This window comes from Cervus canadensis, chromosome 14 (assembly GCF_019320065.1).
Source record: "Cervus canadensis isolate Bull #8, Minnesota chromosome 14, ASM1932006v1, whole genome shotgun sequence".
NCBI classification, from domain to species: Eukaryota; Metazoa; Chordata; class Mammalia; order Artiodactyla; family Cervidae; genus Cervus; species Cervus canadensis.
The window spans coordinates 19,579,126-19,597,098 of record NC_057399.1 but is presented as its reverse complement, the minus strand read 5'-3'; the positions used below and the strand labels follow the sequence as shown (position 1 = coordinate 19,597,098).

Below are 17,973 nucleotides of genomic sequence, written 5' to 3'. Positions count from 1 at the left end.
CTCTTGGACACCATGTTGTCACAAATGACAAGATTTCATTCTTTTTATAATGGTTGAGTAATATTTTGTTGTGTGCATGTGTGTGTATACACACACACACACACACACACACACCATATCTTCTATATCCATTTACCTACTGATGAACATTTAGATTGTTCCCATTTTTTTTTTTTTTAACAGCTCAGCTTTTTTTTGAATGTGTTACTAAAGAGGTTTAGTCAAAAAGACCAAAGCCCATGTCATCATCAGACTCTTCAGATTCTTCTTTCTTTGCTTCTACTTTCTTCTCCTCAGCTGGGGCAGCAGCGGTGGCTGGGGCAGGACCTCCTGCTGGTGCGGCACCAGCTGCTGGGGCAGGTCCACCAGCCCCCACATTGCAGATGAGGCTCCTGATGTTGACATTGGCCAAAGCCTTTGCAAACAAACCTGGCCAGAAAGGCTCAACATTTACACCGGCTGCTTTAATGAGGGCATTGATCTTATCCTCCGTGACCGTCACTTCATCATCGTGCAGAATGAGGGCAGTGTAGATGCAAGCGAGCTCTGAGACGGAGGCCATGGTGCAGGCGAGTGCTAGGTGGGGGCTGCTGGGCGCGGTGCTAGTCGCCGGATGAAGTGAGGGCCTCACCCCAAAACGGCCTTAGCTTCCTCGGAAGAACCGAGCACCTTAGCGGCAGCGGAGGAAAGAGCAGATTGTTCCCATTTCTTAACTGTTGTAAATAATGCAGTGAACTTAGGGGTATGTATATCTTTCAAATAAGTCTTTTCATTTTGTTTGGATAAATATTCAGGAGTGGAATTGCTGAGCAGGGCTAGTTCCTGACAAAGCTGGCTGCGGTGTTTGGGGTGTTTCAGAGTTGGGAGAGTCTAGGTTCGTTATTTGGATGGTTGAAGAGCTCAAGGGTTCCAGAACTGGTGTTGGGCCACTGGTGGCAGAGCTGGTTCCTGGGCCAGCTAGGAGCTCAAGGGATCCTATAGGTGTTGGCCTGCTGCGGGTAGGTGGAGCTGTGCCCACATTCAGCTAGCTGCTTGATGTGGGATGTCTCAGGACTGGTACCTACTAACTGGTGAGTTAGGCAAGGTCTCAGTGTTATGAGCTAGAGAGAGGATTCCAAAATGGTGCTTGCTAGAGCATTGCCCTTGTGTTTGAATAAGGGCCCGAAAATGGCTTCTGTCAGTGTCTCTGTCCCCAGGGTGAGTCCCAGAAGATTCCTGCTTCTCTGGGAGGCTCTCTAATAGCAAGTTGATCTCACCCAGGCTCCTGTTAAATTACTGCTTCTTCCCTTAATCTTAGATCATGTGAGAGTCTGTGCCCTTTAAGAGTAGAGTCTGTTTGCAACTGCTCTCTGACTTTGCCAAAAGTATGCCCCACTGGTCTTCAAAGCCACTCATTCTGGGAACTCTAGATTGGGCAGCCTGATGAGGAGGGTTGTACCCCTAGTTCCTTGGGGAGAACTTCTGCAATTATAATGATCCTTCTTCCATTTGTGGCCTACCTGGGGGTATGGTTCTTTTCTGCACTGTGTCTACCTTCCTTCTACTTGTCTTGATCCTTGTTATATCTTTAGTTTTGAAGAGATTAGTGCTGCTCTGTAAATAGTTGAAGTTTGGTGTGCCACTAAGAGCAGGTGATCTTCCAATCTTTCTATTCTCCATCGTGGCCATTCCCTGGTTATCCATTCTTGAACATTCAGTTTTATTGCTTTTAAAGCACCAGCTTTTGGATTTCTCTTTTTTTCTCTTTCGTTAATACCTGCTTTGATATTTATTATTCCTTCTGCTTCCTTTGATTTTAATTTTTCTCTTCTAATTTTCTGTAGGGGGTGATTTAGATGACTGATTTGAGCATTTCTCTTCTTGTATATGCATTTAGTGCTGAAATTTTGGGGTTCTTTTCTGTAGCCCTGCCCTCTATGGCATTTTACCATATAATCTCTACCTGTCTTGGTTTCCCTGGATTCTCAGCTCTTTTCTTAACTCATGGACTTTTATTGGTTATTTCTTGGCTTATCCACCCTCTTGCTTTTTCATGACCTTTAAATTATCTCAAAACAATTGAAGTTGGGATAGTCATGGGATTCATCTTGTTTTTTCTTGTTTCTCAGTAATCACTGCCCATTGCCTGATGTCCTTTGTCTTGAAAATTATTTGTTAATATATTTTGTATGTGTGTCTTTGTTGCAGGGGAAGAGAGAGAAATTCTTTTAGGCAAGAGGGTAAATCTAGTTCATGTTATTTTATCTTAAATAGAAGGATAAATTTCCATCAGTTGAATATTTGGGTATTTATTAATTATGTAATATATCCCAGGCACTGTGCTAGGAACATGAAGTATCATAGTGAGCAGTTTTTACAAGGGGTGAATAAATTGTGTGTGCGTACTAAGTTACTTCAGTTGTATCTGACTCTTTGCGACCCTATGGACTGTAGCCTGCCAAGCTTCTCTGTCCATGAAATTTTTCAGGCAAGAAAACTGGCATGGGTTACCATTTACTATCCAGGGGATCTTCCCAACCCAGGGATTGAATCCACATCTCCTGAGTCTGCTGCATTGGCAGGTAGATTCTTGACCACTGAGCCACATGGGAAGCCCCATTTTGAGTGCATTATTTTTTCTAAATATTTTAATCTATAATTTAAAAAAAAACTATTTTCCTGTTGTTAAAAACTTAAGTTGATTCATTTTCATTGTTTTAAGTAGCATTATAATGCTGATTGATTTCTTTATCAATACATGATTTTCTGCTCATTTCTTTCGGGTAATATGTTTCCTTCAGATGAATTCCTCGAAATAGAGTTACTTGTTTATAGAGTAAACCATTTTCCCTGAAATAGCTTTATTGCAAAGATGTTAATTGTAATATAAAAATTTAAAAAGATATATATAATACTTCTATAAGGAAAGTTGTAAATTTTAACTAAGGGCCAGTAAGAAACCTTAGATAATTGTAGAGAGAATATTTTCCTACATCTAGTTTAATAAAGGTGTCAGTTTCTTATAAATTAATTTTGTATATTTAATGCACTCAATAAAAAATCACAACAGCAGTTCTTTTAAAGTCTTTCAGAATTATTGTAAAGTTTTTCTGGAAATATAAATAGGGGGCAGGATATAGCAAAGATTTTTTGAAAGAAAGAATTGAGATAGGGCATGGAAGAATTATAACAACCTTAGAATTACTACTAAAATATTAAATTTCATTAAATACTACTAAAATATATTATAACACTACAATAATTAAGATAGTGAAATAGTATAAAACTCACCAGCTGACTGTGTGGGTGCATGTGTGTGTATCACCATTATTCATATGTAACAGTCAAGCTCATTATTCACACATTCCATATTTGTGAGTGTTTCTGCTTGCTGAAACTTATGTGTAACCCCAAAATCAATATTCATGTCACTTTCACAGTCATTTTTGCGCATGCGCAGAGCTTGAGTCTCCAAGGCCTGTGTTCCCAGCTGAGGTGTTGAAGAACACCCTGCCTTCTTACGTAAGCTCTTCTGCTGTAGACATGTGTTCTTTTCTGTGTGCCTTTTTTCTTTTTTTTTGCATTTAGGGTATTTTCCTTGGTAAGTTTGCCATTTAAAATCTCCTGAGAGCATAATCCCAGTAATAAAAAAACTAAAATTGAGTGAATCATATGTTAATAGTATATGAATTATCTCAATAATGATCTTAAAAAGGTAAGGACAGATAACACATAAGTACCAGTTATATGGTAGAGAAAAACTTGATAAATTAAGCACTGAAAACAGACAGAAAATGATAAGGGAAGAATATCAGTTGGCTTTGACTGTTCAAAATATAAGTTTCTGAATATTAATTACCAAAACCAAATGCTAGCATATAGGATAATTAGCAACATCTTTAAAAAATAATGAAAATCTTTAGATATTTTAAGGCAGTAAGAAAAAAGATAATTTGAAAAATTAGTAAAGAACAAGACTAAATGATTCTTTTCAGAAACAATAATAGCTGGTACCTAGCTAATAGAAGGAGAAGGCAATCGCACCCCACTCCAGTACTGTTGCCTGGAAAATCCCATGAACGGAGGAGCCTGGTGGACTGCAGTCCATGGGGTCGCAAAGAGTCGGACACGACTGAGCGACTTCACTTTCACTTTTCACTCTCATGCATTGGAGAAGGAAATGGCAACCCACTCCAGTATTCTTGCCTGGAGAATCCCAGAGACAGGGGAGCCTGATGGGCTGCCATCTATGGGGTCGCACAGAATCGGACACGACTGAAGCGACTTAGCAGCAGCAGCACCAGCAGCTAATAGAAATGTTCAACTTCATTAGTAATCAAAGGAATGAAAATTAATACAGTGAAATAGTATTATTTGTCTATTAAATTTGGCAGATCTTAATAATCAGTAATTCTCAATCTCAGTGCAGGGAGATAGATATTCTTATATGTTGTTTATAAATTTATATATTGATTCCCTTTCTTGAATTTAGCAAATAATTAAAGAGTACATGTCATGTTGTTATCATCTGAGCCAGCTACTGACAGTACATCAAAGAATAAGATATATTCCCTACCCTCATGAATCATTCTATTTGAAACTACAGACAGACAGTGACCTATTAAATGTATATTAAAGAGTGATAGAAGAGTCATTAAAAAGAAATAATGCCATTTGCAGCAACATGGATGGACCTAGAGATTGTCAAACTGAGTGAAGAAAGTCAGACAAATAAGGAGAAATATTGCATGACATCCCTTCAATGTGGAATTTAAAAATGAAAAATACAAATGGACTTATTTGCAAAACAGCAAGCAACTCACAGACTTAGAGAATGAACTTATGGTTGCTAGGGAGGCGAATGGGGAAAGGGATGGCTGGGGAGTTTGGGATTGACACCTATACACTGTTATGTTTGAAATGGATAACCAGCAAGGATCTACTGTACAGCACATGGAATCCACTCAGTGGTGGGTGGCAGCCTGGATGGGAGCATGGATACATGTGTATGATGGCTGGGTTCCCTCTCTGTTCACCTGAAACTGTCACAACATTGTTTATCAGCTGTACACCAATACAAAATAAAAAGTTTAAAATAACTATATAAAGTGGTAGTAAAACTCAGGATGCTTGTGGTATTACACAGGAAAGGTTCAGTTCAGTTCAGTCACTCAGTTGTGTCTGACTTTTTACGACCCCGTGAATTGCAGCATGCCAGGCCTCTCTGTCCATCACCAACTCCCAGAGTCCACGCAAACCCATGTCTGTTGTGTCGGTGATGCCATCCAACCATCTCATCCTCTGTCGTCCCCGTCTCCTACCCTCAATCTTTCCCAGCATCAGGGTCTTTACAAATGAGTCAACTCTTCGCATCAGGTGGCCAAAGTATTGGAGTTTCAGCTTCAGCATCAGTCCTTACAATGAACACCCAGGACTGATCTCCTTTAGGATGGACTGGTTGGATCTCCTTGCAGTCCAAGGGGCTCTCAAGAGTCTTCTCCAACACCACAGTTCAAAAGCATCAATTCTTCGGCATTCAGCTTTCTTTATAGTCCGACTCTCACGTCCATACATGACCACTGGAAAAACCATGCCCTTGACTAGACAGACCTTTGTTGGCAAAGTAATGTCTCTGCTTTTTAATAGGCTGTCTAGGTCCGTCATAACTTTCCTTCTTTTAATTTCATGGCTGCAGTCACCATCTGCAGTGATTTTGGAGCCCAGAAAAATACAGTCAGCCACTGTTTGCACTGTTTCCCCATCTATTTGCCATGAAGTGATGGGACAAGATGCCATGATCTTAGTTTTCTGAATGTTGAGCCAACTTTTTCACTCTCCTCTTTCACTTTCATCAAGAGGCTTTTTAGTTCCTCTTGACTTTCTGCCATAAGGGTGGTGTCATCTGCATATCTGAGGTTATTGATATTTCTCCCGGCAATCTTGATTCCAGCTTGTGCTTCCTCCAGCCCAGCATTTCTCATGATGTACCCTGCACATAAGTTAAATAAGCATGGTGACAATATACAGCCTTGACGTACTCCTTTTCCTATTTGGAACCAGTCTGTTGTTCCATGACCAGTTCTAACTGTTGCTTCCTGACCTGCATACAGGTTTCTCAAGAGGCAGGTCATGTGGTCTGGTATTCCCATCTCTTTCGGAATTTTCCACAGTTTCTTGTGATCCACAGAGTCAAAGGCTTTGGCATAGTCAATAAAACAGAAATAGATGTTTTTCTGGAACTCTCTTGCTTTTTCAATGATCCAGCAGATGTTGGCAATTTGATCTCTGGTTCCTTTGCCTTTTCTAAAACCAGCTTGAACATCTGGAAGTTCATGGTTCACATATTGCTGAAGCCTGGCTTGGAGAATTTTGAGCGTTACTTTACTAGCACGTGAGATGAGTGCAATTGTGCAGTAGTTTGAGCATTCTTTGGCACTGCCTTTTTTTGGAATTGGAATGAAAATTGACCTCTTCCAAAGTTTGGGTAGTACTGGTAAGAAAAACTTTTTCCAGATGAAGTAATCTTTTGACACAGCAGTTAATATTTCTTGAAATTAGTCAAGAAGAAATTTACTCAGAGATGTATGAAGATAATGATCCAAGTGTTATTATTTATTATAGTGAAGAATTAGAAGCAGCATATTTTTTTAACAATATCAGGTTGACTTAATGACTTATATATTTTAATATTCACTTCTTAAAATTGTATTAAAAATGTAATATCCCCTTAGAGCTTTTAGATTCCGCTACTTGATACCGTTAAAGGAGATTGCAAGGATGCATAAAAGATAAGTAAAACGTTACCCTATGACCCTGTTAGTTGCTCAGTTGTGTCTGACTCTCTGTGACCCAGTGAACTGTACCCCTCCAGACCTCTCTGTCCACTGAATTCTCCAGGCAAGAATACTAGAGTGGGGATCTTTGGAACCTGGCTCTCCTGCATTGCAGGCAGACTCTTTGCTGTCTGACCCACCAGGGAAGCTGCTAGGAATTCTAGGAGGTCCCTGGTGACTCTAATATCTCTCAGTAGCATAAGTGATAATCTAAATTCTGCAGCTATAATTTCATTCCCCAGGAAAGAATTTGGGATTTGCTACCAGTTCAGTCACTCAGTCGTGTCTGACTCTCTGCAACCCCAGGACTGCAGCAAGTCAGGCCTCCCTTTCTATCACCAACTCCCGGAATTTACTGAAACTCATGTCTTTTGAGTCGATGATGCCATCCAACCACCTAATACTCGTTCGTCCCCTTCTCAACCCGCCTTCAATCTTTCCTGGCATCTGGGTCTTATCAAATGAGTCAGCTCTTCACATCAGGTGGCCAAAGTATTGAAGTTTCAGCTTCAATATCAGTCCTTCCAGTGAGTATTCAGGACTAATTTACTTTAGGATGGACTGGTAGGATCTCCTCAGTCCAAGGGACTCTCAAGAGTCTTCTCCAACACCACAGTTCAAAAGCATCAATTCTTCAGCACTCAGCTTTTCTTATAGTCCAACTCTCACATCTACACATGGCTACTGGAAAAACCATAGTCTTGACTGGATGGACCTTTGTTGGCAAAGTAGTGTCTCTGCTTTTTAACATGCTGTCTAGGTTGGTCATAACTTTCCTTCCAAGGAGTAAGCGTCTTTTAATTTCATGGCTGTAATCATCATCTGCAGCGATTTTGGAGACCCCTCAAAAAATGTCTGTCACTCTTTCTACTGTTTCCCACCTATTTGCCATGAAGTGATGGGACCAGATACCATGATCTTAGTTTTCTAAATGTTTTCTAAATGTTTAAGCCAACTTTTTCACTTTGCTCTTTTACTTTCATGAAGGGCCTCTTTAGTTCCTCTGCTTTCTCCCATAAGGGTGGTGTCATCTGCATATCTGAGGTTATTGATATTTCTCATGGCAGTCTTGATTCTAGCTTGTGCTTCTTCCAGCCCAGCATTTCTCATGATGTGCTCTGCGTATAAGTTAAATAAGCAGGGTGGCAGTATACAGCCTTGACGTACTCCTTTTCCTATTTGGAACCAGTCTGTTGTTCCATGTCCACTTCTAACTGTTGCTTTCTGGTCTGACCTTGAGAAATACAGCTTTCTCAAGACGCAGGTCAGTTGGTCTGGTATTCCCATCTCTTTCGGAATTTTCCACACACTTTGTGGTGATCCACACAGTCACAGGCTTTGGCATAGTCAATAAAGCAGAAATAGATGTTTTTCTGGAACTCTCTTGCTTTTTCGATGATCCAGCGGATGTTGGCAATTTGATCTCTGGTTCCTCTGCCTTTTCTAAAACCAGCTTGAACTTCTGGAAGTTCATGGTTTACATACTATTGAAGCCTGGCTTGGAGAAGATTGAGCATTACTTTACTAGCATATGAGATGAGTGCAATTGTGCAGTAATTTGAGCATTCTTTGGCATTGCCTTTCTTTGGGATTGGAATGAAAACTGACCTTTTCCAGTCCTATGGCCACAGCTGAGTTTTCCAAATTTGTTGGCATTTTGAGTGCAGGAGTTTCACAGCATCATCTTTTAAGATTTGAAATAGCTCAACTGGAATTCCATCACCTCCACTAGCTTTGTTCGTAGTGATGCTTCCTAAGGCCCACTTGGCTTCTCATTTCAGGATGTCTGGCTCTAGGTGAGTGATCATACCATCATGATTATCTGGGTCATGAAGATCTTTTTTGTATAGTTCTTCTGTGTATTCTTGCTACCTCTTCTTTTTTTTTTCTTTTATTTTTATCAGTTGGAGGCTAATTACTTTACAATATTGTAGTGGTTTTTGTCATATATTGACATGAATCAGCCCTGGATTTACATGTATTCCCCATCCCGATCCCCCCTCCCACCTCCCTCTCCACCCGATTCCTCTGGGTCTTCCCAGTGCACCAGGCCTGAGCATTTGTCTCATGCATCCAGCCTGGGCTGGTGATCTGTTTCACCCTAGATAATAAGGGAATATTTCATCCAAAGATGAGCTCAATAAAGGACAGAAATGGTATGGACCTAACAGAAGCAGAAGATATTAAGAAGAGGTAATATATAGCATCGAAACATGTATATTACCTCTTCTTAATATCTTCTGCTTCTGTCAGGTCCATACCATTTCTGTCCTTTATTGAGCCCATCCTTGCATGAAATGTTCCCTTGGTATCTCTGATTTTCTTGAAGAGATCTCTAGTCTTTCCCATTCTGTTGTTTTCCTCTATTTCTTTGCACTGATCACCGAGGAAGGCTTTCTTATTTCTCTTTGCTATTCTTTGGAACTCTGCATTCAAATGGGTATATCTTTCCTTTTCTCCTTTGCCTTTTGTTTCTCTTCTTTTCACAGCTATTTGTAAGGCGTCTTCAGACAGCCATTTTGCTTTTTTGCATCTCTTTTTCTTGGGGATGGTCTTGATCCCTGCCCCCTACACAACGGTCATGAACCTCTGTCCATAGTTCTTCAGGCACTGTGTCTATTAGGTCTAATCCTTTGCATCTATTTGTCACTTCAACTGTATAATGATAAGGGATTTGTTTAGGTCGTACCTGAATGGTCTAGTGGTTTTCCCCACTGTCTTAAAAATTTAAGTCTGAATTTGGCAGTAAGAAGTTCATGATCTGCACCACAGTCAGCTCCCGGTCTTCTTTTTGCTAACTGTATAGAGCTTCTCCATCTTTGGCTGCAAAGAATATCATCAATTTCATATCCATGTTGACCATCTGGTGATATCCATGTGTAGAGTCTTCTCTTGTGTTGTTGGAAGAGGGTGTTTGCTATGACCAGTGCATACTCTTGGCAAAACTCTATATTAGCCTTTGCCCTGCTTCCTTCTGTACTCCAAGGCCAAATTTGCCTGTTTCTCCAAGTGTTTCTTGACTTCCTACTTTTGCACTCCAGTCCTCTATAATGAAAAGGACATCTTTTTTGGGTGTTAGTTCTAGAAGGTCATGTAGGTCTTCATAAAACCATTCAGCTTCAGCTTCTTCAGCATTACTGGTCAGGGCATAGACTTGGATTACTGTGGTATTGAATGCTTTACCTTGGAAAAGAACAGAGATTATTCTGTCATTTTTGATATTTCATCTAAGTACTACATTTTGGACTCTTTTGTTTACTACTCCATTTCTTCTAAGTGATTCTTGCCCAAAGTAGTAGATATAATGGTCATCTGAGTTAAATTCACCCATTCCAGTCCATTTTAGTTTGCTGATTGCTAAAATATCAATGGTCACTCTTGCTGTCTCCTGTTTGACCACTTCTGGTATGCCTTGCAAGATTCATGGACCTAACGTTCCAGGTTTGTATACAGTATTACTCTTTACAGCATTGGACTTTGCTTCTATCACCAGTCACATCTACAACTGTGTGTTGTTTTTGCTTTAGCTCCTTCTGTTCATTCTTTCTGGAGTTATTTTTCCACTGATCTCCAGTAGCACATTGGGCACCTATCGACCTGGGGAGTTCCTCTTTCAGTGTCCTATCTTCTTGTGTTTTCATACTGTTCATGGGGTTCTCAAGGCAGGAGTACTGAAGTGGTTTGCCATTCCCTTCTCCAGTGGACCACATTTTGTCAGAACTCTGCACCATGTTCTGTCTGTCTTGGGTGGCCCTACAGGGCGTGGCTCATAGTTTCATTCAGTTAGACAGGCTGTGGTCCATGTGATCAGATTGGTTAGTTTTCTATGATTGTGGTTGTCAGTCTGTCTGCCCTCTGATGGAGAAGATTAAGAGGCTTATGGCAGCTTCCTGATGGGAGAGACTGACTGAGGGGGAAACTGGGTCTGTTCTGATAGGCAGGCCATGCTCAGTCAATCTTTAATCCAATTTTCTGTTGATGGGTGGAGCTGTGTTCCCTCCCTGCTATTTACCTGGGCCCAAACTATGGTGGAGGTAGTGAAGATAATGGCCACCTCCTTCAGAAGATCCTGCGCACGTACTGCTACACTCACTGCCTGCAACCCTGAAGCAGGCCACCAGCGACCCACGCCTCTGCTGGAGACGCCTGGACACTCTGGGCAAGTCTGGGTCAGTCTCCTGGGGGTCACTGCTCATTTCTCCTGAGTCCTGGTGCACAAAGGTTCTGTGTGTGCCCACCAAGAGTCTTACTCCCAGTCCTGTGCAAGTTCTGGCAGCTTTATGGTGGGGTCAGTGGTGACCTTCTCTAAGAGGGCTTAGTTCCCAAGTGTGGTGCACCCAGCGCCCCAGTCCCTGCGGCAGTCCACTGCTGACCGCACCTCCACAGGAGCCGCTCAAACACAGCTCTGACTGTTTCTGTGGGGACCCTGGGTCCGGGTGCGCACAAGGTTGTTTGAGCCCTCTGAGCGTCTCTGGTGGGAATGGGGTTTGATTCTAAACACGAATTCGCCTCTCCTACTGTTTTTCTGGGCCTTCTCTTTGCCCTTGGGCGTGGGCTGTCCCCTCACAGCCACTCCAGCACCACACGGCCGCCACTCCAGCGCCTCCCATCTTGCTGGGGTTTCTCTGATCTTGGATGTGGGGTGTCTCCTCACGGCCACTCCAGCACCTCCCGTCTTGCTGGGGTTTCTCTGACCTTGGTTGTGGGGTGTCTCCTCACGGCCGCCACTCCAGCGCCTACCGTCTTGCTGGGGTTTCTCTGACCTTGGATGTGGGGTGTCTCCTCACGGCCACTCTAGCGCCTCCCGTCTTGCTGGGGTTTCTCTGACCTTGGTTGTGGGGTGTCTCTTCATAGCCACTCCAGCGCCTCCCGTCTTGCTGGGGTTTCTCTGACCTTGGTTGTGCAGTGTCTTCTCACGGCCACTCCAGCGCCTCCCGTCTTGCTGGGGTTTCTCTGACCTTGGTTGTGGGGTGTCTCCTCACCACTGCTCCAGCGCCACGCAGCCGCCATGCCAGCGCCACACAGTTGCTACCAGTTAAAGTGTAGATGTGTTATTGAGGAGGACCACTTTGAGGTTGTCATTTGAAGGTATATTTGGAGGCTGCTTTGGTCTCATGTCAGTTGAAAGGCGTTTGGTAACCAACTACTCTTTTCATAATTCCTAAGCATCAGTTCTACCCTTACACGGACTTGGAAAGGCAAATATGGTTCACCTTAATATAAAATTGTACATATTCAACTGTATTTGATCTGCAAAAATAGAAATTTCATATTTGCAAAATAGTTTCTTATAAAGTAAGGGGATAGGTAGTAATCTTTTGACATGTGTAAATCTGTGAATTTAAATGTTTTCATGTTAATGTCTTGTATAATGTATTTTATGTTTTATATAGGGATAATTCTCATTTTAAGAGTTTATTGTCCAACATGTGTATTTGGCACTTTTTAATATATTATAAAAATCCTATTTAAAAGTTTTATTTTTCTTCAACACAGAGAACTTCAACTCAGAGAAAAGTCACCTAGGTTTCTAGGGAGGTGGAATGTCTCTCATTTTACATGGAAAGACTATTTGATTCTATTTTCCTCTGAACACACAAAAAATTATTGATTTATATTAGTTATATATAAAATTATTAATTTTTTTCTGATACTGTATGAAATTTATTCAAAACAATTTTATTTCTACTCATAGGACTCAATATATTAATGATGCATATCAGGAAGTACTGGATCTACTATTGCCATTAAATCTTGAGGTGATGGTTGAGCGAAATTTATCGTGGGAGTGGTTCCAGGAAGTTCCTTGTTTCAATGTAAATGCTCAGCTAAAGCCCATGGAGGTAACTTCTGAATTCTTAATGATGTATCTTTTGTTGGTTAAAAATTATTGTTTGGAAAAAAAAAAAAATTATTGTTTGGGGACATAAGTCATTTTGTATGTACAAGTTATGTAAAAATATTTTGGTTAGAAAAGAGATAGTAGCTCATGTGTATAGCCTAGAATGCATTGGATGTTGATCTTTTAAGATTTTTTATCATTTAAAAAATATTTATTTTTTAATTGATGGATAATTACATTAGAGAATTTCGTTGTTTTCTGTCAAATCTCAACATGAATCAGTCATAGGTATACATGTATCTGCTCCCTTTTGAATTTACCTCCCAATTCCCTTAGCATCCCGTCCCTCTAGGTTGATACAGAGCCCCTTTTCGAGTTTCCTGAGCTATACAACAGATTACCATTGGCTCTCTATTTTACATATGGTAATGTAAGTAACCTTCTTGCTCTTTCCATAAATCTCATCTTCTTCTCCCCTCTCCCCATGTCCATGAGTTTATTTTCTATGTCTGTTTCTCCATTCAGTTCAGTTCAGTCGCTCAGTCGCGTCCAACTCTTTGTGACCCCATGAACTGCAGCACGCCAGGCCCCCCTGTCCATCACTGACTCCCAGAGTGCACCCAAAGTCATGTCCATTGAGTTGGTGATGCCATCCAACCATCTCGTCCTGTGTCGTCCTGTTCTCCTCCTGCCCTCAATCTTTCCCAGCGTCAGGGTCTTGTCAAATGAGTCAGCTCTTTGCATCAGTGGCCAAAGTATTGGAGTTTCAGCTTCGACATCAGTCCCTCCAGTGAACACCTAGGACTGATCTCCTTTAGGATGGACTGGTTGGATCTCTTTGGTCCAAGGGACTCTCAAGAGTCTTCTCCAACACCACAGTTGAAAAACATCAATTCTTTGGCGCTCAACTTTCCTTATAGTCCAACTCTCACATCCATACATGACTACTGGAAAAACCATAGCCTTGACTAGATGGACCTTTGTTGACAAAGTAATGTCTCTGCTTTTCAATATGCTGTCTAGGTTGATCATAACTTTCCTTCCAAGGAGTAAAGCATCTTTTAATTTCATGGCTTCAGTCACCATCCGCAGTGATTTTGGATCCAGAAAAACAGTCAGCCATTGTTTCCACTGTTTCCCCATCTATTTGCCATGAAGTGATGGGACCAGATGCCATGATCTTAGTTTTCTGAATGTTGAGCTTTAAGCCAAACTTTTTCACTCTCCTCTTTCACTTTCATCAAGAGGCTTTTTAGTTCCTCTTCACTTTCTGCCATAAGGGTGGTGTCATCTGCATATCTGAGGTTATTGATATTTCTCCCGGCAATCTTGATTCCAGCTTGTGCTTCTTCTAGCCCAGCGTTTCTCATGATGTACTCTGCATATAAGTTAAATAAGCATGGTGACAATATACAGCCTTGACGTACTCCTTTTCCTATTTGGAACCAGTCCTTTTCCTATTTGGAACCAGTCTGTTGTTCCATGACCAGTTCTAACTGTTGCTTCCTGACCTGCATACAGGTTTCTCAAGAGGCAGGTCATGTGGTCTGGTATTCCCATCTCTTTCGAAATTTTCCACAGTTTATTGTGATCCACGCAGTCAAAGGCTTTGGCATAGTGAGTAAAGCAGAAATCTATGTTTTTCTGAAATTCTTCTGCTTTTTCAATGATCCAGTGGATGTTGGTAATTTGGTCTCTGGTTCCTCTGCCTTTTCTAAAACCAGCTTGAACTTCTGGAAGTTCACGGTTCATGTATTGCTGAAGACTGGCTTGGAGAATTTCGAGCATTATTTTACTAGCATGTGAGATGAGTGCAGTTGTGCAATTATTTGAGCATTCTTTGGCATTGCCATTCTTTGGGATTGGAATGAAAACTGACCTTTTCCAGTCCTGTGGCCACTGCTGAGGTTTCCAGATTTACTGGCATATTGAATGCAGGACTTTCACAGCATCATCCTTTATGATTTGATATAGCTCAGCTGGAATTCCATCACCTGCACTAGCTTTGTTTGTAGTGATGCTTCCTAAGGCCCACTTGACTTTGCATTCCAGGATGTCTGGCTGTAGGTGAATGATCGCACCATCATGATTATCTGGGTTGTGAAGATCTTTTTTGTACAGTTCTTCTGTGTTTTCTTGCCACCTGTTAATATCTTCTGCTTCTGTCAGGTCCATACCATTTCTGTCCTTTATTGAGCCCATCCTTGCATGAAATGTTCCCTTGGTATCTCTGATTTTCTTGAAGAGATCTCTAGTCTTTCCCATTCTGTTGTTTTCCTCTATTTCTTTTCATTGATCACTGAAAAAGGCTTTCTTATCTCTTCTTGCTATTCTTTGGAACTCTGCATTCAAATGGGTATATCTTTCCTTTTCTCCTTTCCTTTTCATTTCTTTTCTTTTTACAGCTGTTTGTAAGTCCTCTTCAGAATGCCATTTTGCTTTTTTGCATTTCTTTTTATTGGGGATGTTCTTGATCCCTGTCTCCTGTACAGTGTCATGGACCTCTTTCTTTAGTTCATCAGGCACTCTGTCTATCAGGTCTAGTCCCGTAAATCTATTTCTCACTTCCACTGTATAATGATAAGGGATTTGATTTAGGTCATACCTGAATGGTCTAGGGGTTTTTCACACTTTCTTCAATTTAAGTCTGAATTTGGCAGTAAGGAGTTCATGATCTGCGCCACAGTCAGCTCCCGGGCTTGTTTTTGCTAACTGTATAGAGCTTCTCCATCTTTGGCTGCAAGGAATATAATCAGTCTGATTTCGATGTTGACCATCTGGTAATGTCCATGTGTAGAGTCTTCTCTTGTGTCGTTGGAAGAGGGTGTTTGCAATGACCAGTGTGTTCTCTTGGCAAAACTCTTTTAACCTTTGCCCTGCTTCCTTCTGTACTCCAAGGCCAAATTTGCCTGTTTCTCCAAGTGTTTCTTGACTTCCTACTTTTGCATTCCAGTCCCCTGTAATGAAAAGGACATCGTTTTTAGGTGTTAGTTCTAGAAGGTCTTGTAGGTCTTCATAGAACTGTTCAACTTTAGCTTCTTCAGTGTTACTGGTCAGGGCATAGACTTGGATTACTGTGATATCGAATGGTTTGCCTTGGAGAATAAATTCTTCAGTACCATTTTTCTACATTCCATATATGTGTGTGAGAATACGATGTTTATCTTTGTCTTTCTGACTTTCTTCACCCTGTATAATAGATTCTAGGTTCATCCATCTCATTAGAACTGACTCAAATGTGTTCTCTTTTCTGGCTGAGTAATATTCCATTTTGTATATGTGCCACAACTTCTTTATCCATTCATCTGTTGATGGACATCTAGGTTGCTTTCATGTTCTAGCTATTGTAAGTAGTGCTACAGTGAGCAGTGGAATACATGTGTCTTTTTCAGTTTTGCTTTCCTTAGGATATATGCCTAGGAGTGGGATTGCTGGGTCATATGGTATGTTTATTCCTAGTTTTTTTTTTTAAGGAATCTCCATACCGTCCTCCATAGTGACTGTATCCATTTACATTCCCACCAGCAGGGCAAGAGTGTTCCCTTGTCCCCAGATCCTCTCCAGCATTTATTGTTTGCAGATTTTTGATGATGGCCCATCTGACCCGTGTGAGGTGATACCTCACTGTAGTTTTGATTTGCATTTCTCTAATAATGTGCCATATTCAGCATCTTTTCATGTGTGTGTTAGCTGTCTGTATATATTCCTTGGCGAAAAGTCTCTTTAGGTCTTTCTGCCACTTTTTGATTGGGTTGTTTGTTTTTCTAGCATTGAGTTGTATGAGCTACTTGTATATTTTGGATAGCTAATCGTTTGTTGTTTCATTTGCTTTTATTTTCTCCCATTCTGAGGGTTGAGTTTTACCTTGCTTATAGTTTCCTTTGCTGTGCAAAAGCTTTTAAGGTTAATCAGGTCCCACTTGTTTACTTTGTTTTTATTCCCATTACTCTAATTGGTGGGTCATGGAGGATCTTTCTTTGATTTATGTCATTGAGTGTCCTCCCTGTGTTTTGCTCTAAGAGTTTTATAATTTCTGGTCTTACATTTAGGTCCTTATTCTTGTTTTTTTTTTTTGATTCTAAAACTTTTATTTAACTGTATTTTGTAAACGTGCCCATTACGACAATAGCTATACTCTTTCAACAAAATATTGTAGCTTCTGACATTTAGGTCTTTAATCCATTTTGAGTTTGTCTTTGTTTATGGTATTAGGAATTTTTCTAATTTCATTTTTTTACATGTACCTGTGCGGTTTCCCAGCACCATTTATTGAACGGCTGTCTTTACCCCCTTTTATATTCTTGCCTCATTTGTCAAAAATAAGGTACCCATAGGTGCATGGGTTTATTTCTGGGCTTTCTATCTTGTTCCATTGGTCTACGTTTCTGTTTTTGTGCCAGTACCATACTGTCGTTATGACTGTAGCTTTGTAGTATAGTCTGAAGTCAGGAAGGTTGATTCCTCCAGCTCCATTCTTCTTTCTCAAGACTGCTTTGACTATTTAAGGTCTTTTGTGTTTCATTATGACTTGTGAAATTTTTTGTTCTAGTTCTCTGAAAAATGTTATTGGTAATTTGATAGGGATCACATTGAATCTGTAGATTGCATTTGGTACTATAGTCCTTTTCACAATATTGATTCTTCCTACCCAGGAACATGGAATATCTCTCCATCTGTTTATGTTGTCTTTGATTTGTTTTATTAGTGTCTTATAATTTTCTGTGTACTCTTCTTTTGTCTCCTTAGCTAAGTTTATTTCTAGATATTTAATTCATTTTGTTGCAATGGTGAATGGGATTGGTTCCTTAATTTCTCTTTCTGATTAACCCAAAACCTATGGGACACTGTAAAAGCAGTGCTAAGGGGAAGGTTCATAGCATTACAGGCTTACATCAAGAAACAAGAAAAAAGCCAAATAAATAACCTAACTCTACACCTAAAGCAATTAGAGAAGGAAGAAATGAAGAACCCGAGGGTTAGCAGAAGGAAAGAAATCTTAAAAATCAGGGCAGAAATAAATGCAAAAGAAACTAAAGAGACCATAGCAAAAATCAACAAAGCTAAAAGCTGGTTTTTTGAAAAATAAACAAAATTGACAAACCATTAGCAAGACTCATTAAGAAGCAAAGAGAGGAGAACCAAATTAACAAAATTAGAAATGAAAATGGAGAGATCACAACAGACAACACTGAAATACAAAGGATCATAAGAGACTACTACCAGCAGCTCTATGCCAATAAAATGGACAACTTGGATGAAATGGACAAATTCTTAGAAAGTATAACTTTCAAAAACTGAACCAGGAAGAAATAGAAGATC

The 17,973-nt window shown here is 40.5% G+C and overlaps 2 protein-coding genes across 4 annotated transcripts in view; one reads left to right on the top strand and one right to left on the bottom strand.

The window, feature by feature from the left end:
• VPS13A (vacuolar protein sorting 13 homolog A) overlaps positions 1–17,973 on the top strand; it is a 278,381-nt gene that overhangs the window by 125,925 nt on the left and 134,483 nt on the right. For all 3 annotated transcript variants that reach the window (XM_043486532.1, XM_043486531.1, XM_043486533.1), the window contains exon 34: positions 12,508–12,655. In XM_043486532.1, coding sequence (XP_043342467.1) covers positions 12,508–12,655 — 148 coding nt within the window. The remainder of the gene's footprint in view (positions 1–12,507; positions 12,656–17,973) is intronic.
• On the bottom strand, positions 173–690 carry LOC122452835 (60S acidic ribosomal protein P1-like). Its single transcript, XM_043486535.1, has one exon. It carries the CDS (start codon positions 560–562, stop codon positions 218–220), a length of 345 nt encoding a protein of 114 aa, XP_043342470.1. The 5' UTR covers positions 563–690; the 3' UTR covers positions 173–217.